The sequence below is a fragment of the Panthera leo genome, chromosome D1 (genome assembly GCF_018350215.1).
Source record: "Panthera leo isolate Ple1 chromosome D1, P.leo_Ple1_pat1.1, whole genome shotgun sequence".
Taxonomy (NCBI): domain Eukaryota; kingdom Metazoa; phylum Chordata; class Mammalia; order Carnivora; family Felidae; genus Panthera; species Panthera leo.
Window position 1 is genome coordinate 109,282,365 of NC_056688.1, and position 25,041 is coordinate 109,307,405.

Consider the following 25,041-nt stretch of genomic DNA (forward strand, 5'->3'; position numbering starts at 1 on the left):
TGGGCGGGGAGCTACTTAACGCGGCCCCGGTGTTCTGGAGAGCGCCGAGCGCAGCGGAGCCAGGAGCCCGAGCAAGATGATGATGGTTATGCAGCCCGAGGGTCTGGGGGTCAGGGAGGGGCCCTTCGCGGGCGGCGGCGGGGGCGGCGAGTACATGGAACAGGAGGAGGACTGGGACCGCGACCTACTGCTGGACCCGGCCTGGGAGAAGCAGCAGCGGAAAGTGAGTGCTCACCCATTTCCACATGGCAAAACTGAGGCCTGAGAAGACGGGCGGTTTGTCCTTGGCATCTCAGCAGGTCTGGGGCAGAACCTGTCTTAACCCGGAGAGCCACTCCCTAGCCCAGGCTCTGCCCATCAGTCCTCTGCCGTCCCCTAGGGCTGGAAGAGAGGGCTGGGAGCGCTCATGAGGGGTTTAGGATAACCAGTAGAGTTTCTGGGGTCCCCCCCCACTCAGCGTTCATTACCCAGTGCCCACTGCCCCACTTCTGTTGGCGAAAAGGGATTGGGTGAAGCCCAGGAGATCCAGGTTGGGGGAGCGTGGGGAGAATAATCTTTCTCCCCACACCACCAACCCTCTAGTTAAATATCCTAGACCCCACCCAGAGGACTTGCAGCTGGGCAACTGGTGGGCCTGGGAGTGTGCGGGAGGAGGGAACCATCCCAGACCCCTCCCCACTCTCTTCTCTCTATTCTCTCCACCCTGGGGTTCATTTCGACTCCATCCCAATTGTCAAATGAGGAACTGAAGCCCCGAAAGGGGCAGAGATAGAACCCAAATCATATGCTGTCATAAAGCAGGACCCCCCACCCAACCTGAGAGTCCTTGCCCCTTGTCTGCCCCACCCCCACTCCTTCTCAAGATACCCCTTCCCACCCAGAGGCCCTAAGTCTGCTGAAAAGGCCACAGGGTCAAGGAGGAGGGGAGCCTGGGTCCCCTTACACAGTAACCTGACGCTCCGGCCAGATGGACACTTTGTGCTGAGGCAGCGCCTTGAGGGAGCTGGAGTGGGGCACACGGGCAGCTGCTGCCCAGGCCCAGCCTTGTAGGGCACTCGGGCCCCCTCCCTGATCTATTTTCACTCCCAGACTTTCCCAAGTGGAGGGGGCAGAACACCTGGGTTCCCAAAAGAGAAAATGATCCGGGCTGGAGTGAGGAAACTTTGGGGAGTGGCAGGCCAGGGGTAGGGAGGACACCATGAAGTCATCGGACCCCGCTCAGCATTTGCCAACAGTGTGCGACTCCAGGAAAGGGCAGGGAACAGGAGTGCTCAGTGGAATTTGCAGGATCTGAGAATCCTAGGGTTTAGAATCAGAGCACTCCTGCTGGGTTAGATGACAGGAGATGACCCCAGAGTCTGGGAGGCTCAGCTGACTAGGCTGGGGTGCCCCCGGTGACACGTTTCCCCTCAAGCTCCTCCTGCACCTGTCTCCGAGCAAGGCTGCGGTCCTTGGGTCTGGCCATCTCCCGGTGATGTCATCCCTGCCCCTGGCTCCAGCTGCCATCTGTTCTGCCGCAACTCCTATCCCTACCCCACCCACCATGTTTCTCTCAGGTCCAGGTCCGCCCGCCCTTCATTAGACACGTGCTAGTCTGTAACTTGCCTTCATCACTTAACAAAATATCAGGGATATCCTTCTAACTCAACCTAGAGCCACCCACCTCATCCATTCATTCAACGGCTGCACAACATAGATGCTCCGGAAATTAATCAGCATCTCTGGGAGTTGGCCATTCCAGAGTTTCTTTCTCCTCCAACTTGAGCATCTCTGTGCTCATCCTCAGCCCCACTCCACCCCTGCACTTCCTCTGGGTCTTGGAGCACTCCTTCCTGCTCCTGCTCGATGCCTGAGTCCTCTTCGTTCAACCTCATTCAAAAACATTCATTCAGTATTTCTTAGGGAGACCCTACTATGGGCCAGGTGCTGTTTTAGGCGTCAGGAATTCAGCAGGAAACAAAACAAAGCCTCTGCCTCAGGGAGCTTACAGTTCAGCAAGGAAAAGTGTTTCTACCCCATCTGTCTGATCCTGCCCTATGCCGCCTCACTGGCACCCTTCCTCTCTCACCCTGGTCCTGGGCACCACCTCCTCACCTCTCCCTTCTGCTCTGCCAAGCCATTTGCCTCCACTCTGTAACCAGAAAGAGCTTTCTAAGACACTTTTCTGCCCACCTCCCTCTGCCTGAAAGCTTCCCTCTCTTCCCTGTTGCCCTCAGGATCAAGTTGAAAGTCCCTGGCTTAGCACCCAAGATTGTGCATGACCTGGCCCCTGCCGCCCCTCCGGCCTGCTTCTCACCACTTATACCCCAACACCCCCAGCTTCATTCCAGCGGCACCCAGATAGCTATAGCCCCACAGACCTCACAGCTGTTTCTCCCTGCTGAGCGTTTGCCTGTGGCGCTGGCCCTGCCTGGCGTGCCCTTGCCTGCCCTTCTCTGTCTGAATAATTCCTGCCCTTCCATTGCAGCTCAGATCAGATAGTAGCCTCCTCCAGGAGGCCCCCCATCTGATTTGAAGAGTTCTTTCCCTCCTCTCCCCGACACTAGTCTCTCCCAGCACTTCTCAGACCAACGTGACTCTTTAATTGACCGTGAGCTCCTTTACGGCAGGGACCACATCTCATTAAGAGTCATGTTTGTCAAAGGAAAGAATGCCCCTTCCTCCGCCATGGAACCCCCACCCAGTCCTGCCTCTCCTCCCTGCCTTATCTAGACCCAGAGCATCTCAGACTCTGGGTTTGGAGGGAACTACAGAGAATCCGACTGCCTTCTCCTATGCTTGGGGCCCCAACCAGTAGTGCTCAGACTCACTTGTATACCTCCAGTGACGGGAAGCTCACTTTCTTTCCTTAGCAACGACAGTCCTTCAAGTATTTAAAGCATCATCTTTCACGTCCAGCTCTAAGGACAGCTGAAAAGCTGGTCTGGGGAAGGGAAGCTATCTGAGGGAAATAATTCCAATTGACTTCCAGGGCCACCTCCCAGAATCCATTGCTCTGTGGTGGGGGAATGCTCTGGATTCTAGAATCCTGCCAGATTGGAGGAAGAAGGACCTGGGGACATCGTGAAGTCTGGGCGATTAATTGTACAAATGGGGAGACTGAGCCCAAGAAAGGGCAAGGGGTGCACCCTGGGCCACAGTGAGTGAGTTGGAGCCCAAGGATAGATCCTACCAAGGACTCTGTGGCTAATGGCAGAATCCAGGGCTTGAAGGCTTGACAGGTTGGTGGAAACTTGTGCACCAGGCTGCACCAGGTCACGCCCATCCCCAATATACACCCAACTGCACAGCAGCGCCCCCCTCCCATCCCAGACAGAGGCTGAGGCTGAGGATGACTCTAGGGAGAGGGGAAGGGCAGTCACCTCCAGGAGCCGTGTTAGGCCGCGCTTGTGCCCAGATGATCCTCTGCGACCTGCAAAGCTCTCGCACCCTCACGTTCTACTTGGAGGCCAATTCACAACAGCCCCGGGAGGGCAGTGGGGCTGAGATAATAGTAACACGGGTGCACAGTTCCTCAGGCACAACCCTCAGAGCCGGACATGCTTCAGTCCAGAATTTTTCAGGCCTTAGAAGGGCGGTGTCACCCTGCATTGGCCCTTGTGTGTGGGAGGGCCCCACACTTTGGAGCGTATGCTTTACAATTTTTCTAAATCCCCCTCAGGTGCTTGAGACTGACCGGAACTGGTGTGTCCCAGGTCCAAAGTGGGACCTGTGTGGGCCCCAGCGCCCACTTTTCCTTTTCCAGGAGAATTAAAGCTCAGAGAGAGACAAGGACTTGCATGGCAAGTCAGTGGCTGGGCCAGGACTTGAATCTGGGGCCCGGGCTCTGAGATCTACCCTGATGTCCCCCAGAGCCGGCGCTAGGGTCTAAGTGCTGTCCTCTGCCCCCCAGACCTTCACTGCCTGGTGCAACTCACACCTGCGCAAGGCCGGCACCCAGATTGAAAATATCGAGGAGGATTTCCGCAATGGCCTCAAACTCATGTTGCTCTTGGAGGTCATTTCAGGTGAGGGGCGCGAATCAATGCACAGGGGCCCTGGGACCTAGGAGAATCCGGAGAGCTGGGGGAACGCGGCAGCAGAGTGCTGGAGGGGATGAAGTGGGGGAGGGGGAAGTTTGAGGACAGGGCCTTCAGCTTTTTCTTGTGACCTTTGACCCTTGACCTCTCCTCTTACACCCAGGAGAGAGGCTACCCAGGCCAGACAAAGGCAAGATGCGCTTCCACAAGATCGCCAATGTCAACAAGGCCCTGGACTTCATTGCCAGCAAGGGGGTTAAGCTGGTGTCCATTGGTGCCGAAGGTAGGGAGGTGGCAGGAGAAGACCTGGGAGGGGGTTGGAGGGCGGTCCCGGCGTCAAGTCGCTTCTGTGAGCCTCAGTCTCTTCACCCACGGAGTCGACCATCCATGCCTCTTGGGAGGGGCTGTTAAGGGGCAAACGTGCCCAAAGTGCCGGCACAGGACCTGGCGCTAGTAGGTGTTCCGGGATTGAACACTTACTAGGTACCGGCTCTGGGATGGGGGACAAGGGCCGGAGAGCGGAGCAGGAGGGAAGGCAGCTGAGGTGGTACAGGCCTTGAATGTCGGCTGGAATCTGTCCCCACTCCCCACCCTGCAGAGATTGTTGACGGGAACCTGAAGATGACCCTGGGCATGATCTGGACCATCATCCTTCGCTTCGCCATCCAGGACATCTCTGTGGAGGGTGAGTGGTGGGGAAGCGATAGAGTGGGAGGGCTGGCCCAGACCCCTCTCCCCAGCTAATATCTCTCCCCATCCCCACCCAGAAACCTCGGCCAAGGAAGGCTTGCTCCTGTGGTGCCAGCGGAAGACAGCGCCGTACCGCAACGTCAATGTGCAGAACTTCCACACCAGGTCTGTCAGCCGGTCAGCACATGCACGCGGGCCTCTGCGGGGCTCTGGGGCACAGAGCTGGCCCCTATCACAAGCCCCAGGAGAGGAGAGGTCACAGCCAAGTTCCTGGCACAGTGTCTGAAAATAGGAGGACTCAGTCGATGTTGCGATGGAATCCAGGAGGGTGAGGGAGGGTGCATTGGAGGCATCCCTGGAACCGCATTCCAGCCAGAGGGGACCTTGTAAGCAAAAACATCTAGATATTGGTGTGGCCCAAGGACAGGGTATGTGAAGGAATCATGATAAGCTTGGAGGAGATGGTCCAGCTCTGGTAACGAAAGGCTTCAAATGCCAAGCCAAGGAGTTTAGACAACTCCATTTTACTGATGAGGCTGTCCTGATGGGGATGCTCCTGGAGTGAGGGAAGCACAGAGCCTCAGCTCGAATCCGGGACTGACCCCCACTTCTGTCTGTCCAGCTGGAAGGATGGCCTGGCTCTCTGTGCTCTCATCCACCGACACCGCCCTGACCTCATCGACTATGCCAAACTGCGCAAGGTAGGCCTCTGTCACTCCCAGCCCCGACTCCCCACCTCTGCCCTCAGCTGCCATTTCACCTGTCCCTGCTCCTGCCCATCTAGGATGACCCCATTGGCAACCTAAACACTGCCTTTGAGGTGGCGGAGAAATACTTGGACATCCCCAGGATGTTGGATGCCGAAGGTGAGAGGAAGTCTAGCCTGGGCGAGGACTCCACTTACTGACCAATGGCGTGGTCCCACCCTCTCACCTTTGCCCCTGCTCTTCCCTCCTCCTGGAATTCTCTCCCCTCCCCCTTCCCCCCCCCCCATCTCCGTCAGAATCCTTCCTGCCCAAGGCCCCCTTCTCCAGGAGCCCTCTATCATGCCTGCCTACCCCTCACCAGCCAGTGGAAGCAGCCTCTCCTCTTCTTCCCTCATGGTGCCACCTTCTGTCTCAGATCTGTGACCTGGGTACCTGGGAGCATGGAGCTCCTTAAGGGCAGGCCCTGCCTCTTGTCCCTGTGCCCAGTCAAGTCTTCAGTCAATTGAAGCAGCAAACATTTTCTGAGCACCTACTGTGCCTGGTGCCCTGGGTCTGTGGGCACCAATGGATGAGGACTTGGGGAAAAGACAGAAGACAGGTGGACCCACAGAGGGATGGGATGGTTAGAGACACCGGGCAGTGTGGGCTGGTGCTTCTTGAGGGCCGCGTGTCTGCTCACTCACCCGCTCCCTTACGCTTTTCTCACCCCACAGGGGGGCAGGTTGCTGGACACTGGGGTGATTGGGGAGGGCTCCAGGGAAGAGGCAGACGCTAGGTTTGGGGTCGCTGGCGGTTGGTAACTGTGACTAGATGTCTCCACCCTTACCGTCCCGAGGGAGCTCTCTGCCTTGTTAGGGGCGTGAGCCCATTCCTCAAGCCTGGCTTTGGGCAATAAATACCTGTATCTCGCTGCTGTCCCCTAGACATCGTGAACACCCCAAAGCCTGATGAGAAGGCCATCATGACCTATGTTTCCTGCTTCTACCACGCCTTCGCCGGGGCTGAGCAGGTAAGGGGGCCCCCCGCTCCTGCTGCCTGGGCTGGGCTTGTGGTCCGACATTTGGAGGTGCTGGGCCCCATGTGGGTGGGAGTGCCACTGTCCCAGCCACATATGCTCAGGCTCTGGGGAACTCAGAAGCAGAGGCATCTGGTCTGGGAGCTCCCTCCTCATCCTGAAAGATGTGCTCCCCTATCTGCACGGAGCCAAATTTTAAGGGCTTTACAGAGGAAAGCTGTGTCAGGGAAAGCAGTAGCTCATTCTAGTGCCCACCTTTTCGGCCTCCCGCGACAGGCAGAGACGGCTGCCAACAGGATCTGTAAGGTGCTGGCTGTGAACCAGGAGAACGAGAAGCTGATGGAGGAGTACGAGAAGCTTGCCAGTGAGGTGAGACTGAGGCCAGAGAGGGCCCTTCCCCTTCCCCTACCTGTGCCCCGCCAACCCTGGCCCAAGCCCGGGCCCACAGAGCCTCCCTCACCCCAGGGCCTTGGCCTTGGCCTCCTCCAGCCTCTTCCTGCCGTCTTCACTCGTCTCCTGCCCTCTGCTGCCTGTCCAAGCTCCTGGTCATTCACTGATTCCCTCATCACTCATTGCTTTACTCATTCATTTATCTGTTCACTCACATTTAGGCAATCTCATGACCCTTTGCTCTGTGCTAGCCTATGCTGGTCCCTGGACTCAGACATTTACCATCCCACTCCTTCCCTGATTAGCGGGGACCCCCATTCTGCTGGAGGCCCCTCCTTCCGGCCACAGCCCGGGGTGTGGGTGGACAGGGGTGGAAGGGGTGAGCAGACTGGCTCAGAGCTCTCTGCGCTGCACCTGCCTGGCCCCGGCAGCTGCTGGAGTGGATCCGCCGCACCATACCGTGGCTGGAGAACCGTGTGGGCGAGCCCAGCATGAGTGCCATGCAGCGCAAGCTGGAGGACTTCCGGGACTACCGGCGCCTGCACAAGCCGCCCCGAGTGCAGGAGAAGTGCCAGCTGGAAATCAACTTCAATACGCTGCAGACCAAGCTGCGGCTGAGCCACCGGCCCGCCTTCATGCCCTCGGAGGGCAAGCTCGTCTCGGTGAGCCAGGCCGGGGATGGGGTGACCCCCGTTCTGCCCACATCCTCTGGGCGACATTGGGCTCTGTGTCCCCGTCTGTACAATGGGCATACCATGATGGAAGACACCTCTGCCTGTCCCACAGGACATCGCCAACGCATGGCGTGGGCTGGAGCAGGTGGAGAAAGGCTACGAGGACTGGCTGCTCTCGGAGATCCGTCGCCTGCAGCGGCTCCAGCACCTGGCTGAGAAATTCCAGCAGAAGGCCTCCTTGCACGAAACCTGGACCCGGGGTGGGTACACCCCATGGGGCTCGGGTCTGTCCTGGGGTGAAAACTGGCAGGTGGGGGAGGGGGGATCCTGGCAAAATGCGCAGGTCAGGAGCACTCGTTCTGCCAGGAGCTAGGGAGGTGGGGTGGGGGTGGGGACGGGGACCTGTTTTCTAGTCCTACCCTGACTTGCTGTGCGACCAAGTCCCTTCTCCTCTTTGTGCCACGGTTTCTTCATCTGTGAACTTCAACCCTTGTCTCCCAGCTCTGGCCTTCTGTAGGTGTGCTCTGATTAATCTGTCATTTAGCATTTTATTTGTACATGTAGCAGGTGAGTCCTCAATGCTAACAGCAATTATGTTATACTCAAAGCATATTGATGGCAAAATACTGCACGAGTCAAATATAACACTCTGTACGAAAACATTCATTCCGTACTCTACCAGGGATGTTAATCCTACAAATAAATGAATTCTGTCAAAAATAATGAACAAAATAAATAAATATATAAACAAACAAACAAATAAATAAATAAAATAATGAACAAACATCTGATAATGGATTATGGGCACAAAGAATAACAATGCTTTGATATAAAAACTCCCCAAATATACAGCCATTTTGTGACTCTTAAGGGGTTTCTGAATCTTTAAGCCTGTTACCAGCTCGGCAAGATGCAAAGGTACTCAACAAATTGTCGCTGCTGCAATTATTATTATTATTATAGTTTTATCTGTGTAATTATGGTAATTCACTCTGAAAGCACTTTTATATTCATCATTCATTCATCCAACAAATATTCCTAGAAGGTCTACCAAGGGTCAGGCACTGTGGCAGGCACTGGGGAAACTGGTGAGCAAAGGTCAGGGGCTCATTAGTCGTTGGGGGGTAGTTCAATATGCAGTAATACCCGAACTGTACCAAGGGCCACCCTGAAACGTGCAGGATCCGGGGACACTGACGTGATTTACAGGTCATGCCCTGGAACAGGAGCTTCACTTCACTTTATCACCCTAGCGCCGCAGAACAAACCCCTAGGATAGGCCGATAGGCCGATAGGCCGGGCAGGTGTGATCACCCGCATTTCACAGATGAGGAATCTCCAAGGTCACGCAGCCTCGCTCGAACCCCCTCTCCCGCCGTGGCCGCCGCTGGGTGACCCGAGCCGGTCCTTTCTCTGAGCAGGGAAGGAGGACATGCTGAGCCAGCGGGACTACGAGTCGGCCTCGCTGCAGGAGGTGCGGGCGTTGCTGCGGCGCCACGAGGCCTTTGAGAGCGACCTGGCGGCGCACCAGGACCGCGTGGAGCACATCGCCGCTCTGGCCCAGGAGCTCAAGTAGGCGTGGCCCGCCTCCCGGCTCGCCCCGGTGACAACGCCCCTACCTGGCTTCGTCCCTCCGCCCGCCGGGCTCCCCGCTGCCCTCCTCAAGTCAGCAGCCCTGCCTTGGTGCTCACGTCTTTCCCCGTCACCACTTGCTCCTCCCCTCCTCCCGTCATCCTGTCCTGTCCCCACCTGGGACCCGCACTTCCTACCCGTGCTTGGCCTGCCTCACCCTCCTGGGCCACCCCTAACCTGAGCGCCCCCTTCAGCCCCCTTCAGCTCCGTGGCCGGTTCCCCCAAAACCTCCCCGTCAGCCTTGACCACGCCCCCCACCTCCAGGACACCCGCCCCTTCTCGAGCAATCCCACCCTTGAAACACGACCCACCTCCCACATCCGAGCTCCCCGAGGGACCGGAGCTGAGGATCTGCCGGCACCCCCTACCCAGGGATCGCACTGGAACCCCCATCTCCACCCCCAGGACTGCCCTGCTTCCCCCACACCTCCCCTGACACCCCCGCCTTCATCTGGGGCACAGGTTCCAGTCCCAGGAGGACAGTCAGGTGGAAATCTGGGCTGTGGTCTGACCCCACCGTCATCCCTTTTCTCGCCCCCAGTGAGCTGGACTACCATGATGCGGCCTCGGTGAACAGCCGTTGCCAGGCCATCTGTGACCAGTGGGACAACCTGGGCACACTGACCCAGAAGAGGAGGGACGCGCTGGAGGTGGGCTTGGGGGCCAGGGAACTGGGGGCTGGAGACCGGAGGCTGGTGAGGGGCCTGTGGGCAGGCTGCTGACTCACCATCCCCATGGCTCCTAGCGGATGGAGAAGCTCCTGGAGACCATTGACCAGCTGCAGCTGGAGTTCGCCCGGCGGGCGGCACCCTTCAACAACTGGCTGGATGGTGCCGTGGAGGACCTGCAGGATGTGTGGCTGGTGCACTCAGTGGAGGAGACCCAGGTGGACATGGGGGTTCTGGGTGCGGGGGTGCTGGATGGGATGATGGGGAAGCTGGCCTCGAATCCCGTCAGCCGTTCTTTTGGGTTCCTGGGGAAGGGGGGGGGGAGGGAAACCCCAGTTCCCAAGTGTTAGGCTGGGAGACTGGAGGCCTGGGTTGAGCCAGCCCTGCCGGGGACCTGCTGGGTGGCCCGGAGCACGCTGCTGCCCTGTTGCCTGTGGGAAGTGAAGGGTGCTGGCTGACGCTTCCTTCCTGTCGTTCCCAGAGCCTGCTGACTGCACACGACCAATTCAAGGCTACGTTGCCCGAGGCTGACCGAGAAAGAGGGGCCATCCTGGGTATCCAGGGTGAGATCCAGAAGATCTGCCAAACGTACGGGCTGCGGCCCAGCTCCACCAACCCCTACATCAACCTCACACCGCAGGACATCAACGCTAAGTGGGATATGGTCAGTACTGCCTGTGACCTCTCCCTGCCTCCCACCCACTCCTGTGCATTCTAACTGCCCTGAAACCTCAGATGTCCCAAGATATGGAGAACCAAGTCCGCCTTGGGATCTGGGGTCTCTCAGACTTCATGTAGCCCTGGATAAGTCACCCTTCCTGTCATGGCCCCATCTGTAAAATGGCTATAACAGCAGCATTTTCCTGTATTGAGCCTGAGTGTGGACATCTTTATAAAACAACCTAGGTTAGCTATCAGTTATATCATCAGCACCATTTCCCAGATGAGGAAACAAGAGGTCAAATGACTTGTCCAAGAGCTTGTCCATATAGCCCAGACATCTTGGCTCAGAGCTGCAGGGGCTGTTTTAGGGGTCGGAGCCCACCTCCCCTCAAAGCCAGCTTCTCGCTCCCAGAGCTGACCCACGCACAAGCACCCTCCTTCCTAGGTCCGAAAGCTGGTGCCCAGCCGTGACCAGACGCTGCAGGAGGAGCTGGCCCGGCAGCAGGTGAACGAGAGGCTCCGGAGACAGTTTGCAGCTCAAGCCAATGCTGTTGGGCCCTGGATCCAGGCGAAGGTGGAGGTAAGGCTTGGGTGGTGCGGTCGAGCTGGGGGAGTGGGGCCAGGGCCAGGCCACAGGGAGCTCACATCCCGCCTGGGTCCCCCTACAGGAGGTGGGGCGCCTAGCAGCAGGGATGGCCGGGTCTCTGGAGGAACAGATGGCTGGGCTGCGGCAACAGGAGCAGAACATCATCAACTACAAGAGCAACATTGACCGGCTGGAGGGCGACCACCAGCTTCTGCAGGAGAGCCTGGTGTTCGACAACAAGCACACCGTCTACAGCATGGAGGTGGGATCCACTTGCTGAGGAGAGAGGGGAGGTGGCACTGGCCAGGGAAGCCTGGGGCAGCCGTGGCCGGACACAGCACGTCTGCCCCAGGAGGGTCCCCAGTTCAGCTTGTCCAGGTCCCCCAGTGTATCCATGGGGATACTGAGATCTGGAGAGGGGAAGTGACCAGTCCAGAGTCACACAGGAGTCTAAAGCCAGGCCAGGGCTCGCCACGATCGGTTGATCAACACTTAATACGAACCAAGTCGCCAGACTGCAAGGCAGGAAGGGCTGCTGGAGGCCACTCAGTGGAACCTCCAGATAGGGACACAGCCCCAATAAGGTGGAAGACTCTCCCAGGGGCACACAGCAGATTGGAAGTGAAGCTAGCGCCAGCGGCCAGGCACTGGCCGCCCGCTGACTTGGCCCACCGCCGACCCCGCAGCACATCCGCGTAGGCTGGGAGCAGCTGCTCACCTCCATCGCCCGCACTATCAATGAGGTGGAGAACCAGGTACTGACCCGAGACGCCAAGGGCCTGAGCCAGGAGCAGCTCAACGAGTTCCGGGCGTCCTTCAACCACTTTGACCGGGTCAGCAGGGGCCCAGCCCTGTGGGGTGGTGGACCTGGGGGCCAGGGCGGGGGGTTGGCAGACCAAGCCTGACATCCACTCATGCGCTACAGAAGCGGAATGGGATGATGGAGCCTGACGACTTCCGAGCTTGCCTCATCTCCATGGGCTATGACCTGGTGAGTGCCCCCAGCCCGCATCGCAGGAGCCCCATCAGTGCCTCTCTCCTGCATACCGATCACCTACTGCACCCCTCCCCCCTCCACGTGCACTTCATCTCCTCATCAGACCCACCGGGGCTGGGCAGAATTACCTCATTTCACGCAGGGCCATCAAAGGCTCAGAGAGGTGAATTAACTTGCTCAAGGACACAGCTAGCATTTGGATCTGGTTCTACGTGACTCGAAAGCCTGAGCTTGTGGTACCCCTGGGTGCCTCAGTTGTTTGAGTGTCTAACTCTTGATTTTGGCTGTCACGATCCCAGGGTCCTGGGACTGAGCCCTGTGTTGGGCTCTGTGCTGAGCATGGAGCCTGCTTAAGATTCTCTCTCAAAAATAAAAATAAGTTTTAAAAGAAAAAAACAAAAGCGCCTTAGCTTGCAACATTTCCCCCCAGAGAAACAGCACTACAGAGAGCTCCAGAAAAAAAGATCAGGACCAAAGGGCAATAGGGGACATTGCCAGGAACAGGAAGCAGTTTTTAGCTTAGTAGAAAGGACTTCCTATAAAGCCAGAGCTAAGCTGCGGCACCATCTATGGAGGGAAGAGAGCACTTTGTAACTGGGGTCATCAAGCCAAAGCTGGACAGTCCCCAGAAAGGGACATCAGGAGTCCTCTGGCTTCAGCACCCATGGGCATGGTGCCTGGCCTCTATCCCTGCAGGGAGAAGTGGAGTTTGCTCGCATTATGACCATGGTGGACCCCAACGCAGCCGGAGTTGTGACCTTCCAGGCATTCATTGACTTCATGACACGAGAGACAGCCGAGACCGACACAGCTGAGCAAGTTGTGGCCTCCTTCAAGATCCTGGCAGGAGATAAGGTGAGTCCTGGGTGGTGGAGAGGGCTGGCGGGCTGGGACAGGGAACAGGATCTGGGGGTCCTCAATAACCTTTTCTCCCCCAGAACTACATCACCCCTGAGGAGCTGCGGCGGGAGCTCCCAGCTGAGCAGGCCGAGTATTGCATCCGCCGTATGGCACCCTACAAAGGCTCCGGGGCTCCAGCTGGTGCTCTGGACTATGTGGCCTTCTCCAGTGCCCTCTATGGGGAGAGTGACCTCTGACCTCAATCCCTAAGGTTCTCTACGTGAGTCAGAGAGAGGAGACTCCCTCTGGCTGATTCCATCCATCTCTTGGAGCAAAGGCCTCAGAGAACGGCCAGCCACGTACTTCTGAATAAAGAGCCATCCGTGAGCCTCTCTCCATCTCCTTTTGGTTCCGGAAGCAGACACTGGGCCCTCATGCTCCTGAGCAGGATCAGCTGCCCAACCTTAACCTTCCAGGGATCCCTACCACCCCTCTTTGCCCAAAGGTACTGAACAATCACACCACACTGGGGCCTAGGACACCTCTTTATTGCTGTTAGAAAAAGGTAGTTACAATAGTTTCTCTAGATGTGGAAGGAAACACTGTCCCTAAATCCAGGGGAATTTATAGCATCAGAGGAAAGCCGGGACGGGAAGCCAGAGCCAGCTGAAGACAGAGCTGGGTTTAAGACCAGAATATTTTCTTCCCACCCATTCCTTATCCAAGCCCAAGGTTCTTGCCCCAGCATCAACTGCAGGGGCATCATCCTTCAGCTCAAGAGCCTCCTAGCTACCACAAGTCTACAAAGGTGCAGCTGGGGAACTTCAGGGTAGGAGTGGGGTGGAGTGGAGAGGGGTAGGGGTTTTGCCCTAGCCCAGTGCCTTCTCACCCTGAGGTAAGCCGGTGGCCATCACTCAGCCAGCTGTGCCTCCCGGGGAGGGGCCTGGACACGCAGGTCAGGCTGAGGAAGGGGCTGCTCTGGTCAGCACCAGGTCCTGTGCTGATGCTCCTCAGTTCACCACGGCCGAGCTGGCCATGGCGTTCACGCCACAGGCCCCGGACCCACGATACAAGTAGTAGTAACCCTGGCAGAGAGTCAGGGGAGCTGGTAAGGGCACTAGGGCAGGATAGGAGCTGGAGAGCCACGGCCAAGGGGACAAGACTCACCTCCTCACCCCAGTCAGTGCCCCAACTGTTCTTGATGGCCCAGAAGGGGATGCCAGAGCCTGAGGAGCAGGGCAGAGGGCAAGGAGTCAGGGCCCCCAGCACTTGGCCCTCTCCCAGTATCTGCTGTAGCCTACTGTGACAGACACTAGGAAAAGAGCAGAAAACAAGACAGGCCCACACCTGCCACCCTCCTGGTGCGGCTCTGGGGCTTGGGGAGGGGACCCGGCCGTCTTCCTCTGGCAGATTATTCATCTGTAACAGTTCAGTTCAACCTTCCACTACCTCAGCTTTGCCATCCACAGAAGGGACCGAGAGCTCCTGCCTGGCCCGTGGCCCAAAGCAGGAGTAGGACAGGGTTCCTAGGCATTCCCTCAATTTCCCCCTCCAAAGGCCCTGAGCTGCTGTGGTCCAATCTCTGCCTGTAGCTGGGGCGGATGGGCAGAGAGGGCGTCAGTGGAACTCACGGTTGCCGTAGCCCACGAGCAGCACTGCATGGTCGATGAGCCAGGGGCTGCAGAGGGGCCGCAGTGGGTGGGAGATCCCGCGGCGGTAGAACTGGGGTGGGGGGGGGAGGCGAGAATAAGGAGTAGGGAGCCAACTCCAAGGAGAAGTGGGAAAGGAGTCAGCAAGAGACAGGCAAGAGACAGGGACCTTACCTGCATGCCAAAGGCATTGATGGCAACGGAGATGGGGCCCTTCTTGGCCAGCCAGGCCGCCAGCTCTGAGACGGGGAGGGACAGCATCAGGAACACGCAGGCCCCAGCCCCACCTGGCCTGTCCCTACCCTGTCCCTTACTCACTCTGCTCATTCTGGCTCAGCTCTACTGAGTCGTTGATGTAGACCTTGGCCTTCTTTGCAGAGAAACTGCAGGTCTGCAAGTGGCCACTGTAGCTGTAGTCATCCTCTGTCTCCAGCCCTCCTAGGGAATGGTGGGGGTGGGGTGGGGTGGGGAGGGGAGAGAAAAGGTGGACCCCCGTTTACCATACACTTGTCTTCTGGCCAGGAGCTATAATCAGCCCCTTATATGTGAGGTCTCAAGGTCCTCGTCCATCCCAGACCAAGGCCATGCCCTCTGAACAACAGCCTCTCTCTAGAGATGACAAAACAGAGACTAAGCGGGATGGGGGAGTAACCAGTGAGAAATGTGGCTAAGATGGAACTCAATTCCCAACTTCTGATCTTCATTCATCCTGGCATTCCTGGGACTCTTCACCATGACTTGCTTGTCCTGCTCAGACAGTCTGTTCCCAATTTGGTCCAGACACCTGCCAGGTCCCCAGTCTCTGTACAGCCACCTCAGTCCCTCAGCCCCTCATCCCTGTGCCACTGCAGCCCACCCCTGAACTGAATTGCCAGTTTAATACCTCTTCTAAAGGGTGAGGTGTGTGCTACTTGGTTTAGTGGTATTACGGAAATACAGACCTCCAAGCAGCAAAAACACCAAGAACCCCTGCTATGCACCGGAAACTTTATATGTATTTCCTCACTTGATACTCAAGGCAATCCTATGAAGTGAGCAAGATCATCCCCATTTCACAGATGAGGCAACCGAGGCTCTCAAAGAGCTGCCTTGCTCAAGGTCTTTGTTAAGGGCCAGCATTAAGACCTGAACCCAGTTCACATGACTTCCATGCTCCTATATCTCCCCCTCACAAAGTGACTTCTTTTGGAGGCAAAAGTGGCTCCCACTGCCCATCCTGATCCCATGAATGCATACCCAGATTCTTTATGGCCAAGTAGGCGTTGGAGGGCAAGCCACCCAGGCAGGCCTTGTCCACCTTGTCACAGTCCAAGAGCTCTAGGAGACAGAAGGCTGGTCCTGAGGAGCCCTCTGGAGGGGCTGGGCTGGGGACAGGAATGTAGAGTGGGATGCTCACCCTGCTCAGAGAGGGAGAGCAGGTCCCCCTGTTTTAGGAACCACTGGCCCTCCACATTGCCGGTGACTGAGAAGGCCCAGCAGGAGCCACACATGCCCTGCAAGATACGGACAAAGTCAGGGCTGGGTCCCTTCCCAACCCCAAGGTAGTCTTCCTGTCCCACCATTGCTTCTTAGGGGTCCAACCTGATTCTTGACGTTGGTGACAGCCCCCTTGGTCCTCCAGTCCCACTCAGGTGGGGCACGGTCACCAATGGATTTGGCCAGACGCATCATCTTGTTGTGGTTCTCTTTTAGGAGAGGATTCAGATAGATGGTGCGGAACTCCTCCTCTGTGGGCAAAGGTGGGCAGGGGATGGCGGGGAAAAGTATTAGGCAGCCCTGATCCGGGGCTGTGGGAGTAGGCCCTGACTCTTTCAGGCTCCACGAGAGCTCTGGCCACCACTTCTACCTGTAAGGTCACTGAACTTGGTGATCCCATACTGAGCTGTGCCACGGTCCAGTGCCTGGATCTTCTGCGCTCGGACCATGTTGTTGGAAAAGACAGACATGCGCCACTGGGCTTCTGAGAACCAAGGAGCAGGAGAGGAAAGTCTCAGACTCCAGGCAGATCATAAAAGGAGGGGCACTAGGACTAACTAGCACTTGTCTCCCTTGGGAGGAGGTGGGCTCAGGATCAGGCCTGAAGCTCTTTTTAAGGACAGACCTTGGGGAGGGCTGGAGGTGAGGGGAGGCCCAGACCCACAAGCGATGAGCAGGAGGTGTGATCAACTTTGGGGGCAACGCTGGGGTGACGGTATCCTAGGAGTGAAGGCAGAACCAAAATGATCTCCTAAGGGCATCCTTAGATAGGAGGTCATGGGGAACGGCTACCATGCCAGGGAAGTGGGGGCACCAGCAGAGAAAATCTGGTCTTTGCCCCATTCCACTCTATCCAGAATGATAAAGGCCCATGCTTTCCGACCAGGAAAATCAGATGGGAGAAGGGACCAGGTACCTGAGGTAGCTGTCCAGTCCTGGAAGGGTGGGCAAGAACTTGGGGACTTAGGGGTCTCTGAAAGGAGGCACTGCCTCTTGTGTCCTTCCCCTTCCCAACACCAAGATACCAAGTGGGGGGAGGGGAATGTCCTGATCTGATTGGGACAGGTACAGCCAAGGCTGGGTCCTCACCTTCCTGTGTCCCATATGTCCGATTATAGGTGGTAACAAACTCCTTGAAGATTGAAGCCATCTTCACGGAAAAATCCTGGAAAGGCACAGGGGTCTTCACAAGGAGTCCTTCTCAGTTGACCAGGGAGCCCAGGCCAGGGTGAGGGAAAGAGGGGGTAAATAAAGCAGCAGCCAACTTCCTACATGGAAATCGGTTCCTCACCTGGGGTAGGGGGTCCTTGTTCAACAGTGGAAGGACTGAACTTAAAGTCTCATTCCTGTCATCTGAATGGGGTTGGAACAGAGGAGAAATCAAGGCTGAACCCTGAGTGAAGTCTTATCTGAACTATGCCAGTATCCTTGGGCTATCCCAGCACCTGTAACCTTGGTATCCACTGGGCCACAGTCCCGCCTCAGCAGCATGTGTTTTCCCAGCTCATCCAGGACTTCAAAGCTGCAGAGCTGGAGGGAGAGGAGGAAGCGAGTCTGGGGGCTGGTATGGGAACAAGGCCTTGGCAAGATGCAGCCGGAAGGTCCTCAGGTGAAGACCGCCTCCAAGGCAATCGCCCCCACAGTGTAGACTGAGGCACACCCAGCACCCTGTCACCACCACCCCCTTTTAGAGCATTTCAGTCTCTAGCCTTCAGGGCCTGTGAAGTGGCTCAACGCTGGATAGTTGGTGCCTCTCATCCCTTCCCCTTGACTTGACCCAGACGCATTGTGGGGGCGGGGAATTACAGGAGCCCCGTCACTCACCAGGGTTTTCTTGGACACCGGGAGCTGGCACACCGTGGGGTCGTTGCAGGGAGGCTCCTCCAGGGTCGCCTTCAGGGAGTACAGGGACCCCTCGCCCGCCTGGATGGAGGGGCGGGCGAAGTAGGCACATCCATTCCCTCCTCAGCCCGTCCTTCCCACGACCCCGCCGTACCCCCTTCCCTTTCCCCGATTACCAGAGGTTCGTCTCTCGGGCGTCCAGCGCCCACACCCCTGGTCCAGACCAAAGTTGCCAACCCACTGACCGGGGCCCCGCGCACCTGCCCTGGGGAGCCCCCGCCCCCGGCGCGTCCTCACCCGGCGGACGCGACCGCGCACGGCCCCCAGCGCCGCCCGCGTCCCGGCAGCCCGGCCGCGGTTGTACATCTCCAGGGCGAAGCGGGCGGGCCCCAGTAGCTCCGGGTACGCCGCCTCCCGGGCCCGAGCGTCGGCTGCTCGGTGGGGCGGGGCGGGAGAGGCGCCGGGGAGCAACCCCAGCAGCGACAGCAGCGGCAGCCAGGGCGCCATGGCGAGGGCGAAACCGGAGGCCCGGACGCACCGACGGACAGACCGGGACCAACCGACGGGGCGGAGCGGCCCGCGGCCAGAGGGGCCGGCGTCCCTCCCCCTGATCCCGGGGCGGCGGGGCGCCGGCCAACGGGCGCGGGTCCCGGGCGCCTGCGCACTCGGTTATTTACGTGAGGCACGTGGGGCGCGCTGGCCCCAAGGCGGATTGGAGCCACAGCGGGGAGGGGAAAGGGAACGGGGAGGAGATGGGGAGGGGGCGGGGAGGGGGAGGGTGGGGGGCGGGAGGAGGGGTACAACGCAGCCTGGCAGCAGTTCTGTACGTAGACCCATGGCCCGCGCTGCAGTCTTGGAATAATCCTTTTAGGTCTTAGAGCTATTGTTTGGGGAGAGGAACGGACGCTAGCCTGAGAATGAAAATGGTAACTAACATTTATTGCATGCTTATTGTATGTTACTCATTATATCCCATCTCCCTTTTATCGTTGTAGCAATCCGTGAAGTAGGTATTATCCTCATTTTATAATTGAGGAAATAGAAGCTTAGCGAGATTAAATGGTTTACTAAACACCCGGTAAGTGATAGAGCTGGGCTTGAACCTGGAGAGTTGGCTTTAGAACCTGGGTTCACGGCTCAGCTGCCCCTCTTTGAGGCCCCTTTGCCAATCAGCAAAATGGCAGGTAATCTCCCCTGGACTGGCAGTGCCTCAGGCCGTTGTGAGGATCAAACACAAACATGCAAGCATTAGGTAACTACTAAAGGAAGGTGGGAGGTTGTCTTTGGTTCATTCAAGCGTTCACAGCTGTGTTCCAGGGCCTGGTAAGAGGATGCATGAACAGATGCGTTAGGCATAGTGCTGACTGCTTGGAGCTCCCACTCTAGTGAGAGCCAGATGAGAAAGAGAAATTGTCCCACAAGGTGTTCCCAGCTAGGGAGAGAAGCGGGGAAGTGAGAGTTTAAGGGAATTGAGGAAATCCCAGAAGGGGATGGAGGGTGTGTGGGCTTGGAGAGTGTGAAGAACTAATATCAAAGGTCACCTGATCCAAATCTGACTTGTTACAGCAGCAGAGGTCTAAAAAGGTGAAGTGACTGTCCAGCTACTCAGAAATAAGTGCTGGAGCCAGACCAGGGCCAGCTTTGAGCTCCTTCCTGGCTGTGGTCTGAGAGGGCATGGCCTGAAGGATTCCAGCAGATACTTTTCTCTCCCAGTTATGCTGTTCCCAGTTTAAGCTCCCGGGGGCTCCCCTTGTGTGTCTTACAGGAGACAGTCCCAGATCCTTAATGCGGCTTCCCAAGCCCCTCGAGGTTCCGTCTTGCCTGGGTCCTTACCCTGTGCCTCACACTTGAAACCCCAGCCTCGATCTATTTGCATCTCCTCAGAAGTTCAAGGTCAGGCACACCTCGGAAGCTTCACACTGCTCTTCCCTCTGCCCTACACCCAGACATCTTTCAGTTCTCAGTTGAGAGGACACTTCCAACAGGAAGCCATCCTTGATCCACCCCACTGCCCCTGGCCGGACTAGCCGCCACTGTCGCTGTACTCCTAGATGCCAAGCCCTGTGAACTTCCTTTCATGCTGGACTGCAATTTCCCCTTCACTTGTGGATGTCTTCCAGTTGGCCAGGAGCTTGTAAGGGCTGGGACCTTGTCCTGCTCACTGCTGTTTCCTCAACACATAGTACAGCGCCGGACACAAAACCTGCGTAATAAATGTTTGTTGAATGAATTAGTGACTCCTTTGGCATGCCCCGGAGTGGGCATGATGTCACCCAACTGTTGTTTAATGCATAGCTTCACTTTCTAGAAGGATAAATGGTGTTACTATGGCTAGAAGAATCTCGGAAACGCCTGCTATCGTTGACCCAGGCCTCCTACCTGTGTCTACGGAAGATCACATACCCACGCTCACACACACTTCATCTCCTGAGAGGTCTGAGGCTGAATGAATTTAAAATAGGGATTTCTAAGGCACCAGCAGAAGCCATGGGCTTTTCTTAGACTCAGGATAACAGAAATCCACATTGGCCTTTGTGGGAAACAGTCATCTTCCCCAAAGTTTGTTCCCTTGACACTGGAGCCACTTGACAAGTGTCTGGGGTGGGGGTGGGGGGGGGGAAGGGTGGCTCATTTTCTCACCAGAGTGAGGCAAGAGAGCATAATTATAATTAATAGAGTGGGTGGAGGTGAGGCATATTTTTTTTAAGGAGCACATATGTTCCCTTGGGCAATTCTCACAACAACCTGGAAGGGAAATCTCACCAGGGAGGAAGCTGATGGGACCTCCTGAGAGAAAAAGCTGAGTTTTCTTTGCTCCTTTTCCTCCTTCTCTTCAGGCCAGAACCCACACCCCCACCTTACATATGCCTTAAAATGTGTCCTCCTTGTGAAGGTTGAGGAGTTCATGATTTCTTTGGAGTCTTCCAGCATGAGAGATAACAGCTAAGGAGTAACTGGGAGGGGCCATACACTTCAAGACCCCTGACTCAGGGCCTGAATGAGTTAAGGAGGACGCCTGAGCGCTTGTCCTCGCCCCATCAGTTCCTGGACGCCTGGTGGGAGGCGAGGACCAGATCACAAGCAAAGACGAGACTCATGCTCCTTTTTTCCTTTCCAAGCCTCCCCGGGCACTCCATCTGTATCTGCTCTTTATGTTCAGTAAACTCTGCTTTCGCCTGCTGCTGGCCCGTGTTTGGTTTCCATCCCGCATGAAGCCAAGGACCCTCTTGGCTGGTCCTGCAGGAGACACCCCTCTGGGTCCTCGGACCCGGCCTGCCTGCATCGAAACCGGGGGCATGCCAACATTCAGAAGCTGAGGACGGAAGAGGGAGGCCACAGAGGACACTGGGAAGAAGACGACATTGGACGAGAAGGGGATGTCAACAGAGTGGGAGAAGAGAGTGCATCTCAAGGAAAGGAAGTGGCCGGCTACGTCGAATGCCACGGAAAAGGCAATATAACGAGGAGAGACACGTGACCTTTGGATTGGCTGACATGTAGGTCACCGGAGCCCTCACTAACGACAGTGGGTTGAGGGGAGAATCTGAGAAATGTGGACATGGCTGGAGACAAGGATCTCAGGAAGTTTTGCCGTGGAGGAGAGTAGAGAAATGGGGTGGTAGCTAGCCAGGTAAGAGGCATCAGGCATCGGAAGAGTATTTTTTAAGATACGAGACACTCGAGCATGCTTATGGGTTGGTGTGAATGACCAAATGGAAAGGGGGATATTGATGATTTAGGAGAAAGAGGAGACAGTTGCAGGAGCAAAGAGATCAGGAGGTGAGGGGTTGTATATTAGTTATCTGTTACTGTGTGAAACATGATCACAAAATGAACAACCAGGCCTGCAGTCTCATGGGAGGCTGGCCTCGGGAAGAATCTGCTCGGAAGCTCAGTGGTTAATGGCAGCATTCGGTTCCTTGAGGACTGCCAGACTGAGGCCTCAGTTGTTTGCTGGCTGATGGCTATCAGCTGCCCCCAGTTTTTTCCCGTGTGGGCCTTCCCAACATGGCCACTTGCTTCCTCAAAGCCAGTAAGGGGAAGTAAAGATATTGCAATCTTGTATAATCACATACACATAATCTGGTGTCCGTCAACTCTGCTGTACTCTACTGGTTTTGGAGGAAGTCACAGGTGCTTCTCACACTCAAGGGAGGGGGGAGGGGAGAGCCTACACAAAGATGTGGACACCAGGAGGTGGGGGTCATCGGGGTCACCTGAGCATCTGTTCTGGTGTTCCCCAGAAGAGCGCCCCACACATAAAAACATTAACAACAGTAAAAATGATAGCTCACATTTCGTGAGCACTAACTACGTGCTAGGCCCTCAGTGTTCTCAGCACGTATATGCATTAGCCCATTTAACCCACAACAACCCTATGAGACAGGTATGCTGCCACTGACTGATGGGGAAAACAAAGGCAAAAGAAAAAAATTAAATTTCCTTACAACTTACAGCCCATGGGGAAGTACTCGACACAGGCAGAGTGAACTTCCTCAAGAAGTTCAGCTACCTCTGGGGCACCTGGGTGGCTCAGTTGGTTAAGTGTCTGACTCTTGATTTCGGCTTGGGTCACGATCTTGTGGTTTGTGAGTTACATACCCTTGTCGGGCTCCCCGCTGGCAGTGCAGAGACTGCTTGGGATTCTCTCCCTCTCTCTCTCTCTCTCTCTCTCTCTGCCCCACCCCCTCTTTGATAGCTTTTTGCTATCTGGTGTAACAAGATATTCCTGGCTCCAGGCATTTCTGGATCAAAGATTATGCACCTTTTACACTTAAATTTTGATGAAATCCAATTTATCATATTTTTTCTTTTATAGATCACGCTTTTGGTGTCATACCTAAGAAAATTGTCCCAACCTGAAACTAATGTCACATAGTATGTCAATTATACTTCAGTAATAATTTATGAAAAGATAATCGTCCCTAAGATCAAAATTATTTACTGTTTTCTTTTTAGAAATTTCATAGTTTAAGCACTTATACTTAAGTTAGCTTTTCTATACTCCACAGTTCTGATTACAGCATGTCTGCAGTCTAGGTTAGTTTTTTTTTTTTAATTTTTAATGTTTATTTATTTTTGAGAGAGAGAGAGAGCATGTGAGCAGGGGAGGGGCAGAGAGAGAGGGAGACACAGAATCCAAAGCAGGCTCCAGGCTTTGAGCTGTCAGCACAGACCCTGATGTGGGGCTCAAAGTCATGAAATGTAAGATCATGACCTGAGGTAAAGTCAGACACTTAACAGACTGAGCCACCCAGGTGCCCCTATTTAGACACAGGAGAATGAAGTGTACGTACGAAAAGAGCAAAACTACAGAGAGTAGAAACTGAAAGTCACCCTTGTATACATTGTTATTTACTCATCAAGAAATCTAGATTAAGGGTACCTGGGTGGCTCAGTTGGTTAGGGCTCCCGTCAAGATTTCAGGATTCATGGGTTCGAGCCCTGCATGGGGCTCCGTATTTGGAACCTGCTTGGGATTCTCTCTCTGCCCCTCCCCCAATCATTCTCATGCTCTCTCTCTCTCTCTCTCTCTCTCTCTCTCTCAAAATAGATAAACTTAAAATTTTTTTTTAAAAGCTCAGCTGCCTCAATGTTAACATGTTGCTGCAGGCAAAAAGCAACAGGCAACCTTAGCTTGACGTTAGCCCAACCACCAGGATCCTGTAAAAAATTCCTTGGGAAACTTCCTTTATCTCTCTCTCCCCGGTTCCCCATATATGTCAGCTATCATCCTCCAAGCATATGGTGCACTGACACACTTCTGAAGGGTCTTGTGACTAGAGTTTTACTAGGCAGTAGTAAATGACCTTTTCCCAACAACAGCTAGCCCTAACCCCCTCCCAACTTGAAGGTATAAAATCATGCACTCTCACCACCCCACTGCACCTCTTTCTGCTCACAGGTCCTGTCCCCATAGTTTAATAAAAACACCCTTTTTGCACCGAAGACGTCTCAAGAATTCTTTCTTGACCATTCACTCCTGAACCCCCACATTTCCCATCAGGAGGAAACTCAGGCAACAAGAGAATCCGTAACTTGCCCAAGTTGCAGAAATGGTAAATGGAAGCTGGGTTTGAAACCAGTCCTAATACCAGTAAGGATTCTGCTTCTCACACCGGCCTCTGCAGACCCCTCAGGGCTATTGAAAGCATAAAGGGAGCATTTTTCCTCCAAGCAGGCGAAATGGACTAAGAAATGGACTAAGGGATCTGTCCCTGGGAGGTACAGGGTGTGGGGGAGGGGGGGGAAAGGCATTGACAATGCAAGGTCCCAGGTTCTGTTTCAGGAGGTCTAGGTAAGGAATTTGGAACATGTGGTCAATCTTAGGAGCACTCATGTTTGAAAAAGTATGCTTTTCATACTTTTTTAATTTTTTAAATATTTTTAAAAATATTTTATATTAAAATTAAATTAAATATATATTAAATTTATTAAATATATTAAATATATATTAAAATTAAATATATTTTTTAATATTTTATTGATTATTTTTAATTGTTTTTAGTATTTATTTTTTTGGTTTTTTTTAATTTTTTTTTTAACGTTTATTTATTTTTGAGACAGAGAGAGACAGAGCATGAATGGGGGAAGGGCAGAGAGAGAGGGACACAGAATCAGAAGCAGGCTCCAGGCTCCGAGCCATCAGCCCAGAGCCCAACGCGGGGCTCGAACTCACGGAGTGCGAGATCGTGACCTGAGCTGAAGTGGGACGCTTAACCGACTGAGCCACCCAGGCGCCCCATTTAGTATTTATTTTTGAAAGACAGAGAGAGACAGAGCACGAGTGGGGGAGGGGCAGAGAGCGAGGGAGAGAGAGAATCTGAAGCAGGCTCTAGGCTCTGAGCTGCCAGCACAGAGCCCGATGCGGGGCTGGAACTCCCAAACCGCGAGATCACGACCTAAACTGAAGCTGGACACTTAACTGACTGAGCCGCCCTGGTGCCCCTAGAACATAAATTTAAAATGAACTTCATCCTTTGGGGCGCCTGGGTGGCTCAGTCGGTTAAGCGTCCGACTTCAGCCAGGTCACGATCTCGCGGTCCGTGAGTTCGAGCCCCGCGTCGGGCTCTGGGCTGATGGCTCGGAGCCTGGAGCCTGTTTCCGATTCTGTGTCTCCCTCTCTCTCTGCCCCTCCCCCGTTCATGCTCTGTCTCTCTCTGTCCCAAAAATAAATAAAAAACGTTGAAAAA

At 55.3% G+C, this 25,041-nt stretch overlaps 2 protein-coding genes across 2 annotated transcripts; one reads left to right on the forward strand and one right to left on the reverse strand.

Annotated features, from left to right (window-relative positions):
* The first annotated feature begins 76 nt into the window (after window positions 1–76).
* On the forward strand, window positions 77–13,290 carry ACTN3 (actinin alpha 3). The gene is made up of 20 exons (XM_042907225.1): window positions 77–223; window positions 3,893–4,007; window positions 4,183–4,302; window positions 4,618–4,704; window positions 4,787–4,874; window positions 5,332–5,410; window positions 5,494–5,575; window positions 6,340–6,800; window positions 7,253–7,483; window positions 7,608–7,755; window positions 8,917–9,067; window positions 9,669–9,777; window positions 9,873–10,013; window positions 10,277–10,459; window positions 10,904–11,038; window positions 11,127–11,306; window positions 11,731–11,877; window positions 11,970–12,035; window positions 12,738–12,896; window positions 12,980–13,290. The coding sequence occupies exons 1-20, from the start codon at window positions 77–79 to the stop codon at window positions 13,136–13,138; spliced, it is 2,988 nt and encodes a 995-aa protein (XP_042763159.1). The 3' UTR covers window positions 13,139–13,290.
* A 118-nt stretch (window positions 13,291–13,408) lies between these two features.
* On the reverse strand, window positions 13,409–18,483 carry CTSF (cathepsin F). The gene is made up of 14 exons (XM_042904566.1): window positions 18,146–18,483; window positions 17,831–17,929; window positions 17,452–17,536; window positions 17,298–17,359; window positions 17,096–17,171; window positions 16,377–16,490; window positions 16,112–16,257; window positions 15,927–16,023; window positions 15,767–15,847; window positions 14,849–14,968; window positions 14,705–14,769; window positions 14,513–14,603; window positions 14,049–14,107; window positions 13,409–13,966 (listed from the first exon to the last, which is right to left on the reverse strand). The coding sequence occupies exons 1-14, from the start codon at window positions 18,353–18,355 to the stop codon at window positions 13,892–13,894; spliced, it is 1,380 nt and encodes a 459-aa protein (XP_042760500.1). The 5' UTR covers window positions 18,356–18,483; the 3' UTR covers window positions 13,409–13,891.
* Between the last annotated feature and the right edge of the window lie 6,558 nt (window positions 18,484–25,041).

Bases quoted from the DNA above. Each gene is read 5' to 3' on its own strand.
- ACTN3 (XM_042907225.1), top strand. From the start codon at position 77: ATGATGATGGTTATGCAGCCCGAGGGTCTGGGGGTCAGGGAGGGGCCC. The intron at 6,801-7,252 runs GTGAGACTGAGG...TGGCCCCGGCAG, and splicing joins ACGAGAAGCTTGCCAGTGAG to CTGCTGGAGTGGATCCGCCG. The intron at 10,014-10,276 runs GTGGACATGGGG...TGTCGTTCCCAG, and splicing joins ACTCAGTGGAGGAGACCCAG to AGCCTGCTGACTGCACACGA.
- CTSF (XM_042904566.1), bottom strand. From the start codon at position 18,355: ATGGCGCCCTGGCTGCCGCTGCTGTCGCTGCTGGGGTTGCTCCCCGGC. The intron at 17,930-18,145 runs GTGAGGACGCGC...CCCTCCATCCAG, and splicing joins TGCGCGGTCGCGTCCGCCGG to GCGGGCGAGGGGTCCCTGTA. The intron at 17,537-17,830 runs GTGAGTGACGGG...CTCTCCCTCCAG, and splicing joins CGGTGTCCAAGAAAACCCTG to CTCTGCAGCTTTGAAGTCCT.